The sequence below is a fragment of the Pyricularia oryzae genome, chromosome 1 (assembly GCF_000002495.2).
Source record: "Pyricularia oryzae 70-15 chromosome 1, whole genome shotgun sequence".
NCBI classification, from domain to species: Eukaryota; Fungi; Ascomycota; class Sordariomycetes; order Magnaporthales; family Pyriculariaceae; genus Pyricularia; species Pyricularia oryzae.
The window spans coordinates 2,009,937-2,031,246 of record NC_017844.1 but is presented as its reverse complement, the minus strand read 5'-3'; the positions used below and the strand labels follow the sequence as shown (position 1 = coordinate 2,031,246).

Sequence of the window (21,310 nt, the reverse complement as noted above, 5' to 3'; positions counted from 1 at the left end):
TCCAAGGCCCGGACGTGTTTACCCGCCGTTTTGGTCGATATTGGGGAACCTCGCTGCCCCACTTCCAACTTCCCATGTTACCAAAGAAAAATCCGCTTGGAATGTAACATACAACATCCCCATCTGCCGAATTCACCATGGCAATGGAGGACTGCCCCCAGAGAAAACACCAGACTAACTTATCACAGTCTTATCGGCGCTTGCAGTGTCTTGAGCTTCTTTTTCTCAACCTGGCAGTCAGTCACTAAGGCTTGATTGATTTCAGGGCGAATGTGAACTTTTCAAGACCCACAATCCAGACGGAAAACATTAATTCGCTCGATCTGCAGTAACACTCGCGCAAAGTTTCCGCGGCCTCAGTGGTTGTAACACCGTCTCTCACCGGCGCAAATGCCTAGAAAGTCGCCAGATTCTAGGAGGGGGAAAACTCACCTCTTCTCCTGCAAGTGAGAATCGAGCAGGACGGCGCTACAGGACGAAAGAGGATATATTGGGAAAGATACCAGGGGAAAACCTTGACAAAATAAAAGGGCATACAATTATGCCCCCTTGTAAGTTGCGCTGAAGATGCTAATGTGACTACTGTCTCTTTTTATAATCTATAGTATTGCAAAAATAACATGCCATCTCCTCCAGCACAACCATCAGACGAGCCCCAGTGGCCCCCACGATCACCCCATGAAGTCCTGTTGAGTACTCCAGGCGGCCGTGAGAAACTTCGACGACTTGCCGAGCGCACCTCTCCCTCCCCTTCCCCAGCCAGAGGAAGAATGTCTAGAACGGGGTCCTCAGGCCTACCTTTGAGGTCAACAAACTCAGATGTTATGGCAGGAATGATCTTGGACGGCGATGACGACGAGGATGAGGATGAGGAGATTCTCCAACTCAAGCTACAGGAAATCCAAGCCAAGCTCAAACTGAAAAAGCTCCAGAGCGCGCGGGCAGCAAATGGCGCCCCTTCCTCAAGGCCTGATTCAGGCGCAGATAGTAATGCGCGACGACCGCAAGCCAGGACAGCAGCCGCTGCAGCTGCAGCACGTGCAGCCAAGGTTGAAGATGCACGCCCGCGAAGCGTCGAGGTACCAGCTTCGCCGGTCAAGAAAGCCATCGCGCCTCCAAAATCACCCATGAAGGTACAGCTCGGTATAGACAAGGGGCTGAGGGCCAAGGACGTGTCGTTGAGGCGATCTTCCTCTACCCTGCAACAACGGATGCAGGACGCCAGTGAGCGCTCGAGGTCTTTAAACGATGGCGCCGAGGCACCGGTACGGCCGTTGAGCTTCAGCGAGCGCCTCGCTCTGAAGAGGAACGAAGAGGCGGCGCAAGTTGAGAAGCAGAAGAGGATACAACAGATCAGAAGCAGCGCATTCGCGGTGGATAGGGAGGAAATAGAAAGATACAAGGCGGTGGCGCAGGACCTTCCGGACCTGGCAGACGAACCACAGGTCTACAGCCGCGCAGAGATTGTGGGGTCAGGCAAGCTTCAGAAAGACGGTGGATACTTAAGAAGAAGTAGTACCGCACCCAGTATCAGGGGTGGCCAGGCAGGCTCAGGGACGGGTAGTGATAGCGGCCAGGCCAAAGACGCGACGACAACGACAGCGAAATCTCGAGGCAAGGACGAGGCGTCTTTCGAATCATACTCGGGTTTCCATCTCAAGAAAAGGATATTACCTCACGAGATTGTTACGCGGTCCATCACCGGCAAGCAGGTCTACAAACTGAAGGATCTCTTGCGCAAAGTCAAAGCACCCACGTGGGAACTACCGGATGACGAATGCGACGTTGTGGCCTTTGCCATTTTGGCCGCCAAGTCGGAACCAAGATCGCACAAAGCACGAACTGACAGTGAAGGGAACACGGTAAATCAAGGCAACAGGGGAATGTACATGGTAATGACTCTGGTGGATCTCCAATACGAAGTCGAATTATTCCTCTTTAACAGCGGGTTCGACAGGTTTTGGAAGCTGACGCCAGGCACCGTCTTGGCGATTCTCAACCCGGTCATCATGAAGCCCCCAAAGGGTCGCGAAGCGACAGGAAAGTTTTCGCTCATCATCAACTCGGACGAAGACACGATACTCGAGATCGGCACTGCGCGCGACCTGGGGTTCTGCCAGGCCACAAAAAAGGACGGCAAAGCGTGCCCTTCTTGGATCAACAGCAAGCGCACCGAGTTCTGCGAGTTTCATTCCAACGAGGCCATCAGCAAGGCGCGGGCGGGACGCATGGAGCTCAATGGGGCCGGCTTTGGCGGCGGCGGCGGCAACGGTAAGAAGTCCAAGAAGGAATGGGAGCCCTTTTCCGACCCGTGGAAGTATAAAAATTCTAGGCCGGTCAGCATCGATCACCGCACCGAGGAGCAAAAACTCGCCGATGCCAAAAGGGGCTCATACGACAGGGATACACAATCGCGAGTCTTTGTGAGCCGCTCGGCCAGCTCTGCCTCCGTAATAGAACGTGAAGGCGAGTATCTCGAGAGTCTTCAGCGCAAGGAGGCGCTCAAGCGAAAACTATTGCAGGACGAACACGAGAAAACCGTTGCCAAGAAACTGGGAAACTTGGGGGCCGGTGCCGGAAGGGAATATATGCAGCGGCGAGCCGGACACAAGACCAACGACCAGCCCCACGCTTTAGCGTCTAACTTTTCCTTGGAGCAACAACAGCCGTCAACCAGCGCCGCGGCTCTGGATCTTCTCAACCGTGCCAAGAACCCGCCCAAGATCGATCTTGGCCCGGTCAAGCGCAAGAGGCCAGACTCGGCCACGTCCAACTCGACGGCGGGCGGTAGTAGCAGTCTCGGCTGGGGATCCGGTCTGAGGGACAGACTGAGCAGGATGAAGGGGCAGGCGACCCTCTCGTTCGACCAACCACAAAAGACAGACAACGCGGCCGCGGCCAACGCAAACTCATCTTCCGGGTCCATCGCCAGCAGCAAAGCAGACCGATCGCCGGTCCGCAAGAAGACGCGCTTCGTGACGGAGAAGGGCATACGTGAGGCGGGCCGCGAGAGCCTGGGGACGGAACTACTCCCATCGGCTGCGGCAGCAGCAGCAGATGACGCACTGGAGCCTAGGCGAGGGAAGCCGCGGCGTGTGGTTGTACAGGACGATGACGATGACGATGATCTTGTCATTGTGTAATATTTTCTTTGTTTTCAGCATTGCGATATCGAATCGAAAGCTCCTGGGACTGGTACAAATGGCGCTCGGTGAAGGGGGGTTTCTCTATGTATGTGCATTCGGAATTTGGATTTGACTTGGCGACAAACGCTATACCGAGCCAGCTTCAATATCCATCAGCGTAGTAGAACTGAAAGGTGGCTTCTACATAAATGGGAATTTGGATGTTCCTGAGTATCTAAGCCTGTCAGCAGCTTCAACAGTGTCTACGTTGGTTTCGCTGTATCTTGCCTATTCAAGGGAGGATGTGCGAACTTGGGCCGTGCACATAGACAAGTCGCTTGGGTAACCAAGACAGTATGAGGTCAGTCATGTTGACGAAAAAAGTGGATTCAGAATTATGTTGCTTAGAACTAGATTGTCTAAAACTGGTATGCGTTACGAACCGCCCATAGCTTGCCTACACGTGCACGCCATGCCTAAAGTTACTATTGCCTATTCTACCCTCCAGGTCTTGTACGATAGGAGTAGGAAGTGGCTACGTGTATTGGAATAGACTACTTACCTCTCGAGGCTCATACCTACTCCCGATTCTACAGCCTGTTTATAGGAATTAGTCCGTCAGTATCGGAGTGGTCTGCGATGTAGCAAGGCAACGCAAAGCCGAATCTCAAAGCTCCACAGATTTCATGTGGCTGAGGCAGCCCCCTGAAACCAGGCAGAGAAGTGTTCAACATTAATGCGAAATCAAAGAAAGACTGAAGCAAAGCTATCTAAATTTTTCCGACAAGTGCATCTGACAACCACCCAAGTGACCTGTTAGTCAAAAACGTCTCAGCGCTTGTCGACTTTGACCCGAGTGCATTTCAGTCGTACACCTTGCGGATAGCACCGCCTGGATGTCAAAAGATGACCCTCTACCAACATGCCCAACTGGCAAGAAAAGGAATGAACATTCCGAGACGAAGACTGGACAAAAGTGGGTCTGAGAAGTTGAAAGGTAACGAGTGAACAGCCTGAAATCAGACCTTAGTTGTCCAGCTGGCCCTCTTCCACATTCACAGGCTCTACTTTCTTGCCAGTCTTCTCAACATCGACCTCGACCAAAGTTTCGCCAGCCATGTTGGTCACCAGGGATTCAGGGTTGATGTTTTTCTCGACGAGATCGTGTTTCTCAGCGACCGGCTGCTCCATATCTGCGGGCTTTGACGTCTCTGTCTTCTCAGGCTCAGCCTCCTGATCAGGTGCATCAGTCTTAGCAGCCAAGGTCTGACCAGGAGCCGAGGATTCTTTGCCTGCCTCTTGACCACCAATCGTGATAGCACCTTCGTCTGGATCGATTGAGAAGAAGCTCATTGTCGTGGAGAACGAGAATGAGATTGGCTCCTTCTCGGAAGCAGCAGAAGTGTCCGCAGGAGGAGCTGGGCTCTTGGCAGGCGCTCGCCTCTGAGGACCTCTGGCACGCCCCTTGCGCGCATCGACGAGCGGCGCCTTCTCCTGCTCAACAGGGGGCTCCTCCTCCTTAACCGGCTCCTCATGCTTCTGGACATGTGGCCCAAGCTGGAGTCGTTTGTTCAGATCAGCCATGAAACCTGCCTGTAGGGCAGCGATCTTTCCACCAACTGGTCGAGCTGGAACCGGTGGCTTGGTCTTGGTTACCAGAGCCGCCGGCTCTGCTTCTTTACTGCCTGAACCAGATGATTGCCTCTGGGGGCGCGCTGGGACCTGAGGTTTGTGTCGCTCCGGAATAGTGGGCTTTGAAACACTGGCGTCATCACTTGAAGTGTGTTTTGGTTTTGGTCGTTCAGGAATTGCCGGTTTCTCAGAGGGATCTGTGGATTTCCTCACAGGTCTCTGGGGCATCTCGGGAGCCTGTTTTGGCTCCATGCTGGACGGTTGCTCCTCATCATCCTCATCTTTGTCCTCATCTTGTTCCCTGGAAACCTCAGTTTCAAGCAGTTGGCTGTCGGGTGTGTCTTCCCACGTGTCACGGCTGGGAAAATGATGTGTTGAGTGTGCCGACTGTGCTGAAGATGATCGGGATGTGAATTCCTTTGCAAGGTGTGACTGTCCCTGCACCCAAGAAGGCTTCTGGGTCCTGTATAAAAAAGCATCGGGGTTGTTCCTCGATTCTGCCTCTGCCAATTCCTCTTGCCTACGGGCAAATGCCTGGGCGGGAGTATCAGAATCCCGGGGCGGAATTGCCCTAGGAATGCGACCGTCATCTTCATGGTCATCCTGCTGCTCCTGAACGTCAGGAGTAGATACTTCGGCAGTGCCGTGGACACTGTCGGGGGCATCCTCCCAGATATCCCGGCTAGGGAATTTGTGCTTCCGTTCCTCAGCTTTCCTAGCGATTGTAGGAGACTCTGGCTTGGGAGGCAGCTTTCCAGACTTCTCCTCTTCAGGGAAGAGCGGCTCGTACTCCTTTACATCCTCGAGCGGAGTCGACCGGATGTCATGTGATGACTCCCGATAGATGCTGGCAGGCCGGCTCTTGGGTCGACTAGACGGCTCCATCTCGAAGGCGCTGCCAGTACGCTCAGGACCGGGATCAACGGCAGGATGCAAGTCAAAAGAGGGAACATCCTTGGAAACCTCATCATCGGCAAGAATAGGGGCACTGTATCGACCATCCTCGTCGCTCTCGTTGGGAAGACCGGGTGACTTGGCATCGGCTTGGCCAGATTTCCTACGAGGATCGTGAACATGAATGACGTTCTCGTTGCTCTTGCTCGCCTCGGGCGAGGTGCCTAGTTGAGCTCCACGCGTGAGGATAGGCGAGGTAGAGCCGCTTGGCGCAGGCTTGGGAGAGGCAATGCGCGAGGTTGATTCCTCGATGGCCTCCCAACCAGCTTGCTCAGGCGGAGCGCTGAAGTCTATTTTAGTAAGCGTTAGTATCCATGAGCTTGATGTAATATGCACTGGCTGGTGATTCCTTCTTACCGTGACCCGACGTGCGGTTGTTGGCCGTATCGCGAACAATTCTGTTGAGCTCCTCTCGGCTCATAGAGAAATCATTGGGGCGATCATGGTGATGAGGCTGACGCTCTCTGTGTTTAAGCTCTGGGTGCTTCTCGTAGTAGGCCATATCGAGCTTGTCCTGGGACTTTATGCCGTGGCCATGCAGACCATAGCTTCCGGGGGGAGCATCGCCCCGGGAGCTACCTCTCCGATGGTGTTGCTTAGGCCGCTGGCCATCCGCGCCCAACATCGAGCCCGGGGCCGGCGAGGGCGCCTGAACGTCACCAGCATTGGGATACATGGGTACCTGTTTGCCGATTTCTGGGATGCCATGCTCGTCGTCGGCATGGCTGTCGGAACGAACCGACAGCTGACTGATAGTACTGGCTTTCTTTTTGAGGCTGCGGTTCGACGAAGCCGGCTCCTCGTTGCTCGGCTTGCCGATGCCGAAACTAGCAGCCCGGTCCGAGTCGGTACGAGTGACGGCAGCAACACGCTGCTTGGCGCTGACAGCAGGGTGGGATGGTTTCGGAGCATGCAACTTGAGGTCCTCTGCCACGTTCCGAGTCTGAGTGGGAGACACACTCCGTTCCTTGCCCGACTCTAGCTCCTCTGCCATGGCGGCATATTCCCTGCCTTCTTCACCGAGCGAGGGCAGATCGACACTGGACGAGCGGTCGATTGGGTCAGGCGAGGCGCTGTAGCCACCATTGTTGGCCCCCAAGTTGCCGAAGCGAGGGCTCAGGGGGCTCTTGGCCCCAAGGCGATCATTGAGCGGCGAGGGCGCGAAGCGATCCCGGCTAGGAGACATGGAGCGTTCAACACGCGACTTGATAGGTCGCGGAGGAATCTTTGGAATTTGATCTTTATCTTGACTCCGAGATGGACGAGGAGGAACCACTGGCGGTTGTGAAGCTGTTGCAGACATGGTGGGCAAAGGATCTTTTTTTTTAAAAAAAAAAAGTCTGCGGTGGGGGGTCTAGATAAAAGCTTCGGCTTTGTGTAACGCTTTGTGCAGGTTCGTTTCGACACGCGGTTTGCTGCGTTGCTGCGAGGCGGTCAGTCAAGCTGTATAGACTAGTTTAGGCATGGGCGGGATGGGATGGAGGAACCGATGTGCATAAGGTAACGCAGGTAGCTGGAACGACGTGACAATGCTAAATCCAGGGGGAGGGGGGTGACGATAAGTGAGGTAGTGTGGTACAGAGCGGTAAGTGTATATCCGCAGATTGAAGTCTGTGCCTTCCCAGATAAAGCTCAAGACAACAAGGTCCGAGATTGGGTAGAGGTAGGCAGACAAGGTAGGCAGATAAGACGAGGAAATGGGCAGGGGGAATCACGGAGCGGTATCGACGGTAACATGAAAACAACATGAGGTAACAAATAGATTGAGATATGAGGGAAATCAGCATGCGCCAGTTGGGCAGACGCTCTTCTGATAGCAGCTCGAATTAACAGAAAGGGCTCATGATCATGATAGGTGGCATTGAAAGCAGAGACGGCAGTTCTGGCTAGAACGACATACCGAATTGTAGATTTAAGACGTTGGGTGGCACAGACAGATCCGGAAAGACAAAGCAAACGTTATGAGTAGTGGTTGGTGCTCCAGAAAGAAGCTATACTTGCGAGAAGGTTCATGGAATCAATCAAGATTTGGCGATGGGAAATGTAACTTTTTTGCAGTTGATCTACAAAGTAGCTCAAACAGACAGAGTATACCAAGTTGTGTTAAACAAGTAAAATAAAAACGAGTTGTGAATCAATTCAAGGGTCGGGGGAAAGAGAGGGAATCCGGTTGAACTCGTCAGACGGTGGCCTCTTTCATTTAAACGTCATCACTTTGCAGCAACCGGGAGTTCGTTTGGGAAGAAGCCGCTGGGCTTGTCAGTGATCAGCTTGGGAAGCTGGACCGTATGTGGGCCTCCACAGTGGGCTTGATGGGGCGAGCACATTCTCTCGTGACTTGCATGGAGACATCATCGAGCTTAACAGCCTACACATAACTACCACCACCTGCCGAACCTAGTCCTAGACTCGCAAGGTTGCGGGTTATTTCCACTCACGAGCGCAAATTTTTTTTTTTCGTGTCACTGCTAAAATACCTTACCTCGCTTGTCTCGTCTGTGGGATTCGGTCTTGGGTTGAGCCCAACATTTGAGGTTCCAGCCTACAGGAGTGGCCAGGAAAATGGATTGAAATGGAGTCAAGATAATTGGGGCCGCATCACGATTTCGGACGGTAGACGATCCAGCAACCCGCACAGCAGCCAAATACAGTGTGCTATTAATGTACTCATGAGTACGTACCTATTTGACTATTTGCTTAAAACTTTGACTACGTGCCGTGGGTAATTACCAACCAGGTCATGTCAGGTACGTCGTAGACTCGTTGTCGACCATTCGGTGACCTTTCTGGTCCTAGTCATGGGAACCCAGGTCTGGTCTGGACTGGGCTGGCCGGCAAATTTCGTGCTCAGGGACCCTCTGGAAAATGTTTCTACAAGCAGGACACAGCTGCAGCAGTTTGTTTTGGGACTACCTTGAGCTCAAACATGCTTCGCGACGCCAAAACAAAGCATGGCTACCTAGGCTATCAAAGCATAGCATCAAGCCCCAAATGGCGGCAACTTACCGCCCGCACACACTGAGTCATTTGATAATTATTTCGGGTTGAACAATCTACCTCCAAATACCTGCATGTTGGTGCCAATTGAGAAGTGCTGGCCTTTGTTCTCTGATCTTTGTTCTTTTTATTACGTCTAGTTCTAATATTTAATGTTGGGCCACGTCACCAACGTTTTGCTGCCCAGCTATTTTCGTGCCGAGACTCATCGGATCAGAAACAGCCAGGTCCAACTGTGCATCACTACATAGGTAGTTAGAGACTGATCGAAATTCATTCGTGGGCAGAAAACGAACCAAGGACTTTTAGAGGACAATACATCGCACAGTGAGCACTTTCAAACAGGTAGCTGTCTCGAAGCTCCTTAAAGCATCCATGGGATGGTCAATCGGGAGGTGGGGAATCTTGCAGCTTTCACCCCGCCCACCCAATCACTGACAAACAGATGTAAGCTGTCGCTTGGCATGCAATGGCAACTAATAAAGCCCACTTTAAGGTACCTACACCACATAAATCGACGATTCTCACTTTCTGATGTGCCTTCACGCTTTGTGAGGTATCCAGACATCATCACCTTGGGCTGAAACAACTCCCAATTCAAACTTCACACTTTAAATGATGTGCAATTAATTTAAATAGCTTGACCTAGTCGATCTATATCAGTTCTGCTCTTTGAGAGTTTCGGGGCGCCTTGATCGTAGATTACTTCGTAGGTGCTCGCGCAAACCTGAATGCATTCTTGGTCTGGGATAGGTAGTCACACTCGTTGCTAAGCGACAGACTTGGCTGACGGTCACCGCTGCTTTCATCCACTACTCCCTTCGCTTTCACATGACCGTCTGTCACTACTCCGCACGAACAGATTTTTACTTCTCGAATGTCACCCCTAGCTGCCATAACCATATACGCGAGTATGTTTTCTATTAAGGTCCAATGACATGTTAGCACACACCTTTCGTATATTTCCGACGCACGAGGACCCAAGCACCAGGTCTGAGCGGCCAAGCTTCGCATGCGCCACGGAATGTCGGGCGTTTGCTATCGTGCTTGCAGTCTGGGGCTTGGACCGTAGCTTGAAAAGCAATCTATTTCCGGTAGTAGTCAAGCTTCGAGTAACAATATGAAAAGAGAACTTGGAGAAAAAAACGTAGAAGTCGAGACCATGAACCAAGGGCTTTGATATCATATCAATGGCATGGGCTCGTATCTGGGTGCTTTATCAGACTTGAGTTTTGTCAAAGTTTGGTGAGAATTTCAAAATTCTGTTTCTGGATACATACATACCTACCTAGCCAACGGAACCGACTACAATTATCCACATGGCTAGATACAGTCCGTTGTCGCGGTGGAATTTGAATGCTATATTTCGACCAGTAAAACATACGCGATGGCGTTGCCGAACCCGGACATCAAATCAAGATTCCTCCAACTCGAGACTTTGGTTCTAGATAGACTAGATATTCATAGGCCTATGACCATGGAACCTTTATATCACGCACAATTGTCCATTCATTTTGCCAAAAGAATCGTGTAATTCAACTCCAGACTCCTAACGGCATTTGAAAGCTCGAGGTCCTACTGCTAACAACCCAAACAATGTCATCAGCCCTCCCAATCAATCTTCAGCTCGTTCAGCCCACGGCACCCTGCCGCACAACATAAGTGTCCGGTGGCCTATGTGACGACACCAAAACGGCACTGCTCATGAATGTTCCGCAAAACCCCATCCCATCTCCCAAACGAAACCCTTTTAGCACACGTATACAGTCACCTGCCAGGAATCACGACAAGCACCCGATGTGATATACAATGCGGATACTCAGCCCTCCCAGCTTATAAATAGAAGAGAAAACAAGATTCCCACCGGATCTCACAAAGGCTCAAGGCTAAACATTCCTCCGGCTTAAGATGCGTTCGCACAAAAGCCCAGCCATCTCGAATAGCACCGATGCCTAGCCAAAATCATACAATCATCTGCGCAACACCCGAGCCACCCAGAGTCTTGCTGCCAACAAACGCCTGTCCCTTGACGCCAGCAAGAGCGTAGCAGATGGCAGTGAGCGTAAGGAACACGGCGGCGGCGATGAGCGAAGATGCACCTCCGAGGAGCGACAGCCACTGCACGACGCCCATGACTAGGTAGGCGGCCGCGCGCATGTAGTTGGTCGAAACCTTGCGGATCGCATCGTCGAATGTGGATGAGGTAGGGCAGATTCGGAGCAGCAGCGGTACCTCAATGAAAAGGATGACGAAGGACGAGACTCTGTTTATTGGTTGTCTGTTAATCAATGGCCATGCTAGGTAGTAATTTGGTCCCGCCAGGCTCAGTGACTTACAAGCAGATGACGCTGAAGATGATGAGCAGCAACCTAAAGGTGAAGATGTTTGCAATGCCCAAAGCAAAGCACAGAATCATGCTCAGAACCCCCAGCCTAGACGAGAGCAGGGCACTCGTTAGTAACTTATCCCAAACTCGATGCTTTCTCCAGCTTTGCGCGCTGCAGCATGATTCATGAATTGAGCCAGAGATATATATCGTCCATAGGCAAGACCGAGCTCGGCGCTTAAAAATCAAGGGATCGCAAGAGCTGGAAGTAGGTCTGGTGGAGGATATCGAGCTGTCGTCACAAGATGCTTACCATTGTCCGTAGATGCCTGAATTTTGCAAACCCACATGTTAGTAACTTGGTCGATACGATCGGGGGATTCCATCTCTCGCCATAGAGACGCGCAGCGAGAAGCGGGTGTCACGCACTGAAGTTGCGGGTCGCGAATTCCTCCTTCAATGTCATTTTGATCGACGTGAAGCAATATTAGAAGCTCTGTTGGGCCTGATAGGTAGTTGCGATATTGCTAATCGAAACCCCGGAAAGCTGAGGCTCAAAGGGACGTTGCTGGAGCTTCCCCAAGAAAGCTCTATTGCTGTCGTTGGGAACTGTCGAAAGATCTGCGCCGAGGCTGTACTTGTTCAACGGCTAGGTATTAGCAATCGAGACGTTTGTCGAGTGCTTAGGCAGTCAAATATTCCCAGTGTGTCGCTAAATCAAAGCAATGTCGTGAATTCGTGGTTGGTATTCAATTATGGAGGGAAAAAAAAATAGATGACGAAGCTTCAAGGGTAAAGAGGGTTCAAAAGGCACAACGTTTGCTGTCCTTATGTTCCAAGCGTTGCCTACCTACGGAAAGAGGCCGGGGCTACGAAATGGCTGGGGTTCTGGGGGTTTGGTGGGTACCTTACCTTACCTGCGCGGCGCGCCGTTTCCAAACTGCGCCTCTTTGCAGCCGCGTGGTAGGCCTGTCAAACAACAACAAAAAAAGTGAGCGAGGCCAAGGCGCAGCCAGTCTGATGGAGCTCTTCGACGTACGCGGCCCTTTTTTTGCTTCGTCACTTCCCTTGACAGCAATTTATAGCTCGTAATCGGCCATCCATCTGCCTAATCTAAGCCATTTTGTAAGTCAAGTAAGCTACCCTTTCTTAATTTCCTAGATTCGTCCGCCTGTATCCCTCAATTTTTTTGAGAAAAAAAAAAGGATGAATTAAGGGATTCCTGTGTACGTATTTGGCAAACTTGCATCTGCCGGAAGCAGCATTCCATGGCAACAGGCAGCCAAGGACTTGGAACTTGCAAGTTCCGAAATCGCTCAAGCTCAATCACCTCATATTCCATACTGTACTCCACAATGCGTTGGTTTGCTTTCATCCGCAAAAGATCTGCGTTACTGTAGTTAAAGTTTCTACGACATTCTGCACAACTACGAAGTATCTGCGACCTAATGTAGGTACCTACCTATTGATTTACTTCCAAGGTACATGAACCCCACGGCCTTCTCACAATGGTTTCAATAAATATCTTCGATATCGGGTTTATTTTGCAAGTTGGCGTGGCATGACGCTCTTGTACTTCTTCCAGCAGATCCAATGCACTGGATCATCGTCCTCACTGTCGAGGCCAAGCGGACAGCAAATAACTCTATCTATCTGATGGTTGACTCATTAAGTCATCCTTGATGGCGCGACCCACTGGAGACATGTTCCACATCACCAGGCAATCAACAAATAATTCATGGGTTCATTCCGGTCCCACCGACCTCACATAGTCTTGTTCAGCCTGACGCTGAATAAAATGATTATTTACCTTTTACCTAGACCTAGTTCCAAACGAGTGGCGCTGGCGCATAGCCAAAGCTACGCGAGGCCTTGCACGGACTTGCATCGCGTGCCTGGCCCATGCTCGCGGTTTCCTTTGCCCAGCCCTAGGACAAGAGAGAAAATGTACCGGGATCATGCCTCTCGACTTCAGGCCTTGTATGCTCAACACCAAAGCACAAGAGTTGACATTTGCTGTTTAATCAGGAGAAATGATTCAAAGGTCGCGACGTAGTTCCCGCTACGGTGTACCAACTACGAGTAACTGCCGGCCTTCCAATCTCTGGTCGAATACACAAACATTATCGGACCCCCACTTCCAATCTTTACGCCGAGTCTTCCTCCATACTGCGGAAAAGAAGCCCTTGGCAATCCGAGTGGACTTTCAGGCTTGGAAAAAACTCAACCCAGCACCAGCTTGAACACGTCGTTGAGTGCATACCACCTATCATCAGCCTTGAGAAGCTGGAATACCTGGCTGAAGTTCATGGGCCGCTGCTCCTCATCGACCTGCAAATGGTTGTTAGCTTGTAGTCTTTCTGATTGTTAATGAAGAAGGCCCGCTAGTTCGGCCTCTTTGACCTCGGAACTATACTTACCAACAGCTGACCGGTGACCAAGATAATGATACCATCGTGAACCGTAGTCTGAACATCAAGTGTTGAGACCTGGTGCTTCACAACCTCGAAAGGCAAGCCCTGTGCCGCAAACAAATCCATCCCATCAGCTCTACTATTGCGCGCCCCAAGAATCCATAGTGGCATGTTTAACCTACCGACAGCTTCTCTGCGATGGCAGTCTTTCCTCGGTGCTCGGTCGACTCGAAGGTCAGGACGGATTGGTCAGTCTACCATGTAGTGCACCTCAATGTTAGCATTTTCCCCTATCGATATCCTCTTCTTCCCTCTCCGCATCCAACCACGACAAGAAAATGGGCGCGTACGTAGACGAGGTTCGACCATGCGGCGCGAGCCTCCCTTCCCTTGTCAAACTCGCTATAGTAGAACTGGACGAATTCCGCTGGTGACCATCGTGGATTCCGTTAGTCGGTGCGCTGTGGCAAGTATATCGACGTCGTGAGGGGTTTTTTTTTCTTCTTCGTCGATTTGGATGGGTGGATGCAATCCCTTGCGTTCACCTACTCGCAACAGCCTGGGGAGCTGCGATTGAGGAAAAAAAAAACCTTTGTTAGTGATTCATTGGCACACAAACCCCGATCCAACGTCATGCATGCGCCGGGGGGGCTCCAAGACTGGGGGGAAAATCTATCAGCTAGGAGCAAAAACTTACTCGTCATCTTGAAAGTTTTGAAAGCTGATTCCTATGCCTAGAAAATCAAGAACAAAAGCAGTGTTGGCTCTGTGTGAGGCGGTTGTTTTCCCCTGTAGGCTAAAATTCCTCAATTTTGAGTTGTTGACGTCCAAGGTGTTGTTGATCGAAGGTGCTCGATCGGGCGTATCGAGGGGTTGGCCCAACCTGATGGTGGGGTCATCCGCGCAAGTTTACGGTCGCATTGGTCGCACGGTAAAGCACTCCAAGTACCTAAGGTAACAACGGCGGGTCATCACAGGCAGAGTTTAGGCCATGGGAGCTGTTAAGTGGGACCTGCTGATTATGTAAGGAAATTCAAAGCACCTGATAAAAGTTTCGACGGGCATTGAAGAAATTTTCCAGACTCTCTTTTAACACTCACCCAAAAAGCAAGGCCGATGGGCGATTGCTCGCCTCGCCTCCAGCGCTATACGACTGTGCTTCCGATGGTATGTATCGATGATCCTCTATGTCTGTCTCTTTCTCTATGTATCTCTTGACATGATGACACATCTTCTATCCATTAAGAACGGCCAACTGAATCTTCATGTTGACTCAACCAAACTATCAAGCTCAACAGTCTGATCACACCATTGATATATCCCATTTGTTTTTCACCTTTTCGCCTTCATACATTATTACTGGTGTCACCTGCTAATACTGGGAAAATAGGTTGATTCAAGTGCTATGTGAACAGAAGACGGAGTGTGGGTTCCGGCGATCTGACCTAGTCTGCCGGGTCGGTCGTCTCACGGTCATCTAAGGTTTGTATCCATATAGAATACTACGGTCAACAGTAAAATAAATCATAATATCATCCCATACTAAAGAAGGCAATGAAAGTGGCGTAACATCGGACGTGTTGATGTTGCCGCATGGACTACTCGGCTCCTACGGGCGGGTGTGGTGCTGTCTAAACCTACAGAAACAAAGGCGAATTAGGATAATTCTACGTTCCCAAAGGCGTCGGCACCTAATAAATGTGAACCGATGAAGACTTCTTGCTTCTGGAGGTATGAAGACGAATAAGATTCTCTCTGACAGCATCAAAGCCGATGTACCCCAACCCAAAAACCCACTTGAAAGCACTTGACCGTCAAGTCGCCTCGCCTGGCTTCGAGTTGCTGCTCATAAGAGACTCTAAGTACTGGCTCGAAGATTCCAATGGTATTCGCCCATGTACAACTGTACAACCGTGTGCCATTCCACATGACGATTCTCGCATCCTTCTTGACCAGCGCATACCCGAAATGGGCTGCGATATCCTGCAGCGAGGTGTCACCATGTGACTTGTGCAACAAGACAATATGCATTCGAATTCGGCCATGTTTTTCGTGGGGATCATTGAGCAGCAACAGCTACTCATCTTTCTACTACAGACGCCTGTGGATACTGAAATTATAAAGACGAAGATGTCACTTAAAGTTCCTCTTCTTCGTCTTCCTGCTTCATAGCCGACGGCTGTAGACCTGAACTGGCTGGTGGGGTCTGTCCGGCTTGAACTTGGGCAAGTATGCTCCCCAGGCCTGCAGCTTGAGATAGCTTCTCGGCATCAGGCCCACTAAGGGCTCGTTGCTTCTTGAGTGGACTACCCACGATCGCATCATCCGGGATATTCTTGTTGTTGAAGGCGCTACCGCCAAAGGTTGCGCTAGTGGAAGGAACGGGCGACAAGCTCTCGAGCAGGGACTTGTTGTCTGGCGTGTTCGACTGGCTTGCTGGCTGCTGGTTTTCAGTCTTGACCGGGTTGGCAGCAGCGCTATCCGGGTCTGCGGACCGCGCCCTCTTAAGCTGTGGAAACGGTCAGCGCTAGATAACCACTGCTAGCTGTATCTTGAGTGAGCAACTTACGTGAATCCTTTCGACACCGTCTGCAAGCTCCCTTGAAAATTTGGCTTCATCGGGATTGAGGGTGGCTCCAGTCTGGATGACATCCTTTTCGTCCGTATCTTCCATTTTAGTTGCAATCGAATCTTCATCCGCGTCACTGTCGGAATCTGCTGCTGCCATGGCAGCGGCAACTCCGGTGCTGGGACTACCAGCAATGGACTTCTTGCGGGATTTCCTTCGCCTTGCCGTATCCGCGTCGTTGTCACGGAAAGCAGAAAAGCCTACAGTGCCACCAGTCTTGAGAGGTCCCAGTTTGGGAAGCTCAATTTGGGCAGATCTCCGCTTCACGGCACTGGATGGTGTTGCCTGCGTCTTGGATGACGGGAGAACGCCCATCTTTTCCAGTTGGCCTAGTAGACATCAGGATGTGTTAGCAGTCAGCAGCGGGTGGAGATAGCATGACCGTGACAATAGAGACTATGTCCTCCGGACACTTACGTTTTCCGCGGTAGAAAAAGGTAAAAGTAGCGTATGGTTTGTCAGGACCATCAATGCCGGTAACCGTCTGGGTGCTGATAGTCTTAGGGTCAAGCGTTTTAGGCTTGGCAAAGCTGGTGGTGTGTTCAACATCCGCCCCGACCCCTGAGCCGTTTTGGTTCCCACCCGCCCCATCATCGTCGTCATCGTCATGTGCGTCGAACTGCGGAGAGTATTCGCCCTTCTTGATTTCACCAGACGCCAGCACGCGGAACATGGCCACCTTGATCTGGCCCGCAGCCTCGGGTATTTCGTCATCTGATTCAGCCGACGAGTTCTCCGAGTCCGAGTCCATGGGCGAAGTGCTGCGTACTCCTCCGTTTTCGGCAGCAGCCGCCGCCTTTTCTTGACGGCGTTGTCGCCTCTCGTACTTGTGCTTCCGCCTCTCGAGCTTATCAGCAGCATCGTGACCCTTCAAGTCGAGACCGTTGAGCCACCTCTCAAGAGCGACCTCACGAAACAGAAACTCCCTCTCTGCGAGGCCTCCACCTTCGGATTCCGGCACCTGCACCCAGCGACTGTTAACCCAGGTCTCCTCCCCTGGCCTCAAAAGAGTCGCAACCTCCTCTTTGGCTCGCCCATCAAAATAGATATAAGCAGCTATCGTCTCGTTCTCAGATGAGGTGAGCGGTATGTATGGGCTGACACTGCCATTCTGGCCGGGGGCGCCGACTATACGTGGCTTCGGGTAGGGATCATCGGCTGTCGGTGGCGGGGTTGAATACGGGATCTGGAGGCCCTTAGTAAGGAGCGTTATGGATATGGCGAACTTGGCTGGCTCTTGAGCGCTTGTCTCCGGGTTCAAAGTCGGCTCAGGCACCGGGATGTACGACGTGACCCTCGAAGCCCGAGATTGCTTTACGATGCCATGCTCTGGGATCGGACCATTCGCGTGAATGCTAACCGCGATACCCTTGAAGCAGGGCATGGTGGCTAGCGGGGACAGAAGGACGCTTCACAAAGATTGTTCGTTGAAAATATGGTATTGTGGGGTTGTTTGTGTCGCACAGTCCGCAGTTCTGGTCAACGTAAATTTTGGTTGACTACCGGAGTAGCGAAGCGAACGACACCGGAAGAAGACTGAGAAATCGGCGGTGTCCACTGCAAATATGTAGAGCCTCGTCCGAAATACTTGTCGATGTCTGGTCGTTGAGACGTGAATCAATCAGACTCTTATCAACTTCACCCCAACCTATCCAGAAAGTTGCCCTCGTTTGCAGAAAACGGCGGAGTATCGTCGAAAGCTCTCAAGCGAAGCGGGCTTTTTTCTCAGCCGCAACGGAAACCTGTTGATTCCGTCACCTTCGGTACGGTGAGGGATTGACAGCCACCTCCAGCGCGGGCGAGCAGTAGTATTACTGTTTGAAGGAAGCAGAGAGGCTGATGTCTCCTCTGCATGTACGTTAAAAAATACAGCCGAGCAGGTGGTGGTAGACAGTCATTCAGACCTAGGCGGCGTGTACAGGCTGGTGTGGAGAATGTAGGTAGAATGGATCCGCCGCCCCAGCCAAGAAGAGAGGGGTCAACCACAGGCGACTCGACTCGACGCGTGCGAATTGCTGCAGTAATTTGGTTACAGGATCTGCTAATAGGGTTTGCTGCACATCAGGAGTACCCAGGTAGGTACAACTTGGTTTGCGAGAAATTCCCAGTTCAGTCGGGGCTCGCTGACAGCCAAGAAGAGGGTAGCCAAAGGCGCAAAACAATGTATGGAGTGTGATATGTTCGATGCTGAGCTCGGACCAACAGCGGAAGACAATCAGTCAATGAGGAGGGCTAGCTAGACGATGAATTGTGTTGTGTTGAGGCTGACTTTCATGGGCCCGCTGGAGAGGATCGGGTCGAATCGCGGGTGGTACTGTTACGCCAGCGGTTGATAACCGTGCACGAGAGGCGTGCGTAGTAGGTTCCGCCCAATTCTTGGGCGAGCCAGGAGGTAACGATCCGCTACAATGCGATGGACGGAGTAACAATGGATGCTTGCAGCCTTGCCACTTTGGCAGGTGAGGTACTTGTTAGCTACCTTACCTACCCTAAGCTACCTAGGTGAGGTAGGTTAGGATTTTCTCTCTCTCTTTTTTTTTTTTTTTTTTTTTTTTTTTTGTGTTGGTGGTACGGAATATTATAGTACTTCGTTACTCGGGTTGGTCTGTAAACTAGACGCCTGTCTGATTGGATCTTCCTCGTTAATTGTCTTCAACTTGTCAGTCTGGTGGGTGAGTGCGGCTGCCGAACCGCAGACGCTGGGAACAACCCTGGCAAGCCTGGCGGGCTTTTCCAAGCGCTGACCGCTACATTGCTTGCGGTTTAGTTATCTAGGTAGGTAGTAATTAAGGTGCGGACAGGGGTTTGTTCTGCCCTTGCAGGACCATGGAATAAATTCCTGGGCACACACGACTTACCCGCTGCATTCAGGCTTGCCAGGCATATGGATGGTATACATCTATTAATCACTATCACACATTCGGGAGCGAGTGGGTGACGTGGGGCAGATGACCGACATTTCATGTGTCGTCCATGGCTGGCTCACCGCAACTACCAAAGTAAAACCGAAGTGGAAGGCTTGGGAGAGAAAACGAAGAGGGATGACATGGAGCCCGAGGGCATGTCTGCTCTTGCGAAAGAAAACAAAATGAATCGAGACGCACCCCCAGGTACACCCGTTTAGCTGCAGAGTGTCATCCCAAAACTAAATCGCTGTTGGTCCGCTTGGCAATTCTATTGCGGGCAGCAAGGCAGCAGTAACAAAACCCTAGAAACGATGCTGCAGACTTTTTTTTACCCTCACAAGTCAAAGTGATCAAGTTGGATGCGTGTAGTATCACTGAATTACAGAATTAAAGTTAATTCTTCATCAGCCATGATTCATAAACTTCCCCAAAAACCACCCGGCTTGCCAAATATCTGATCGGCCTCTTTTTACTCCCATCAACGGTATCCTAATTTGGAATCATCCGATGCTCTTTTGGGAAGACCTTCGGCGAAGCTTGTGTTCGCTTTCTCCCTCTCCCTCATACCCCGAGGTTCCCGCACCAGGCTCCATCTTCCACCGCTCTTGCATTTTTTCATAGTCATCTTTGCCCTGTGCACCCGGCGACCTCATGCCTGTGCTCATGTTCGCCTTGGAGCTGCCCGATCGATAACTGGGCGGAGGACCCTTCGACATTTGCGTTCCTGGCGTCCCAGGTGAGGCCGGACTGCTGACCTCATCATCGTCGAACTCCTTGATAGCAGGTCCCTCGACGTAGTACTTGTCATCTTCCTCGGGCGGCTCGTTCTTGATGGTTGCCGGGGGGAGCTCGGTCGAGACAGGCTCCCGAGCTGTGAACAATGTTCCCATGACGAGCCAGGCCATGAGCATGAAAAGTACAGAGCATATCCAGAAAAGCGTCGTGAATACTACAAAGGATGCAATCCAGTGCCGGTACATGAGCCACCTGAGACCACTCAGCTGCGCCGCAAAGGTGACGCTGGCCGCATAAGTACGCAACGGCGCGTCCGTGCCCGAGTCCATCTCTACGAGAAGTGCCGTCGGAAAGGAATCCCTCCCCATGCCGAAAATAACCCTCTCTGCCAGTGGGACGACCAGCACGGTCGTCTCAGAGGTCGAACTCAGTAAATAATAGCCCAGGAAGACGACCCGCGACGCTATCGATATGATTGGCGAGGTGTAAGGCAGGAGGGCTGGGCGTGCCTCCGAGTACATGATTTTTGGCGAATCGAGAAAGACTTCAGGTCGTATCTGCGACTGACGGATCTCCGACTTGGAGAGTGATGCGAGATGAAGCGAGACCATAAAGTTGCCGCGCTCCAGGTTTGCCGGCGAATGCGGCACCGTCAGGGACACACTGATGTCGTATTCCTGCTCATCCTTGATATTTCTATCATAAAGGGAAGCTACCGCGAACGGCTTCTCCACACGACTGATGTACACACGTCGCCTGTCTGTTAGCGAGCGGATACGATGCGGGCGTTGTGTCTCGGATGTATATCCCAGTAAGTGCATTCACTTACCCGTACTGCAAGTGCAGCGGAATGGTTGTTATCTGGTCAGGGAGATAATTGCGATAGAACAAGATGTACGCGAGGCTTGACAGACAGAGCAGGATCATGGAGCCAGAGAACAAGAAGGCGGTTTGCACCATAGTCCGCTGGGCCGTCTTGGAGGTCGCAATGCGGTAGCCACCTTTGACGTACTCCTGTGGTTGGGGTCCATTAGTATTTGATAATGCTGTTCTGAACCAATTTGGCTGGTCTGATGAAGCCCAAGGCAAACTTGCCATGATGAAGATTTACCGCGAGCTCCCGCTCGGCTGTCACTCCCAAGACCCAGGGCGCGTCAGAGAGGTGAGGAATCAATGTTGATTTTATTCAATGTCTCGACGCCAAAAGCAACTGAGGCGCGGCTATGATGGATTGATGGTCCTGGCTGGGGTGAAGGTTTGAGCGCTGACGTCGACGGAACCAGGGTTCATTCGATATAGCGTGCTTGCTTCCTTTCAGTCTGGGCACGCAGTCGGCCCAATGTGCGGATTCTGCTTGTTGGGTTTTGGTATAGCCCAGCCGGTAAACATGTCCCACTAAGGCGGATTTAGGCATTGCATTGCAGTGGCTTGCAGGGGTCAAAGCTTCCTCAGGGTTGCATAGCAATCATGATCACACGCACATCGCAGCACTCTGTGGGTTACTTTTTAGTTATGCTCAAAACCCCATCGCGATTGGGCGTAAGTCATCACACGTTTGGAAAACAGAGGCCCATTGGTTATGGAGAGAAAAA

The 21,310-nt window shown here is 51.5% G+C and overlaps 7 protein-coding genes across 7 annotated transcripts; 1 reads left to right on the top strand and 6 right to left on the bottom strand.

Moving 5' to 3' along the window:
• Nucleotides 1-141: 141 nt before the first annotated feature.
• On the top strand, nucleotides 142-3,573 carry MGG_02482 (DNA replication licensing factor mcm10). Its single transcript, XM_003709230.1, has 2 exons — nucleotides 142-551; nucleotides 637-3,573. The coding sequence occupies exons 1-2, from the start codon at nucleotides 542-544 to the stop codon at nucleotides 3,141-3,143; spliced, it is 2,517 nt and encodes an 838-aa protein (XP_003709278.1). The 5' UTR covers nucleotides 142-541; the 3' UTR covers nucleotides 3,144-3,573.
• On the bottom strand, nucleotides 3,483-7,973 carry MGG_02481 (uncharacterized protein). Its single transcript, XM_003709229.1, has 3 exons — nucleotides 7,612-7,973; nucleotides 6,069-7,134; nucleotides 3,483-6,001 (listed from the first exon to the last, which is right to left on the bottom strand). Exons 2-3 carry the CDS (start codon nucleotides 7,012-7,014, stop codon nucleotides 4,152-4,154), a joined length of 2,796 nt encoding a protein of 931 aa, XP_003709277.1. The 5' UTR covers nucleotides 7,015-7,134; nucleotides 7,612-7,973; the 3' UTR covers nucleotides 3,483-4,151.
• Nucleotides 7,974-9,594: 1,621 nt separating this feature from the next.
• On the bottom strand, nucleotides 9,595-10,118 carry MGG_16130 (uncharacterized protein; the record flags this gene model as incomplete). Its single annotated transcript, XM_003709228.1, has 3 exons — nucleotides 9,595-9,628; nucleotides 9,683-9,793; nucleotides 10,093-10,118. 3 exons carry the CDS (start codon nucleotides 10,116-10,118, stop codon nucleotides 9,595-9,597), a joined length of 171 nt encoding a protein of 56 aa, XP_003709276.1.
• A 552-nt stretch (nucleotides 10,119-10,670) lies between these two features.
• On the bottom strand, nucleotides 10,671-11,500 carry MGG_11897 (golgi apparatus membrane protein TVP18; the record flags this gene model as incomplete). The annotated part of the gene is made up of 4 exons (XM_003709227.1): nucleotides 10,671-10,971; nucleotides 11,045-11,140; nucleotides 11,348-11,363; nucleotides 11,464-11,500. The coding sequence occupies 4 exons, from the start codon at nucleotides 11,498-11,500 to the stop codon at nucleotides 10,671-10,673; spliced, it is 450 nt and encodes a 149-aa protein (XP_003709275.1).
• A 1,461-nt stretch (nucleotides 11,501-12,961) lies between these two features.
• On the bottom strand, nucleotides 12,962-14,353 carry MGG_02479 (nuclear transport factor 2). Its single transcript, XM_003709226.1, has 6 exons — nucleotides 14,146-14,353; nucleotides 13,998-14,015; nucleotides 13,799-13,875; nucleotides 13,631-13,702; nucleotides 13,455-13,553; nucleotides 12,962-13,365 (listed from the first exon to the last, which is right to left on the bottom strand). Exons 1-6 carry the CDS (start codon nucleotides 14,150-14,152, stop codon nucleotides 13,258-13,260), a joined length of 381 nt encoding a protein of 126 aa, XP_003709274.1. The 5' UTR covers nucleotides 14,153-14,353; the 3' UTR covers nucleotides 12,962-13,257.
• A 473-nt stretch (nucleotides 14,354-14,826) lies between these two features.
• MGG_02478 (uncharacterized protein) lies at nucleotides 14,827-18,483 on the bottom strand. The gene is made up of 3 exons (XM_003709225.1): nucleotides 16,495-18,483; nucleotides 16,018-16,406; nucleotides 14,827-15,957 (listed from the first exon to the last, which is right to left on the bottom strand). Exons 1-3 carry the CDS (start codon nucleotides 17,459-17,461, stop codon nucleotides 15,586-15,588), a joined length of 1,728 nt encoding a protein of 575 aa, XP_003709273.1. The 5' UTR covers nucleotides 17,462-18,483; the 3' UTR covers nucleotides 14,827-15,585.
• A 732-nt stretch (nucleotides 18,484-19,215) lies between these two features.
• On the bottom strand, nucleotides 19,216-21,072 carry MGG_02477 (uncharacterized protein). The gene is made up of 3 exons (XM_003709224.1): nucleotides 20,814-21,072; nucleotides 20,548-20,732; nucleotides 19,216-20,456 (listed from the first exon to the last, which is right to left on the bottom strand). Exons 1-3 carry the CDS (start codon nucleotides 20,814-20,816, stop codon nucleotides 19,484-19,486), a joined length of 1,161 nt encoding a protein of 386 aa, XP_003709272.1. The 5' UTR covers nucleotides 20,817-21,072; the 3' UTR covers nucleotides 19,216-19,483.
• Between the last annotated feature and the right edge of the window lie 238 nt (nucleotides 21,073-21,310).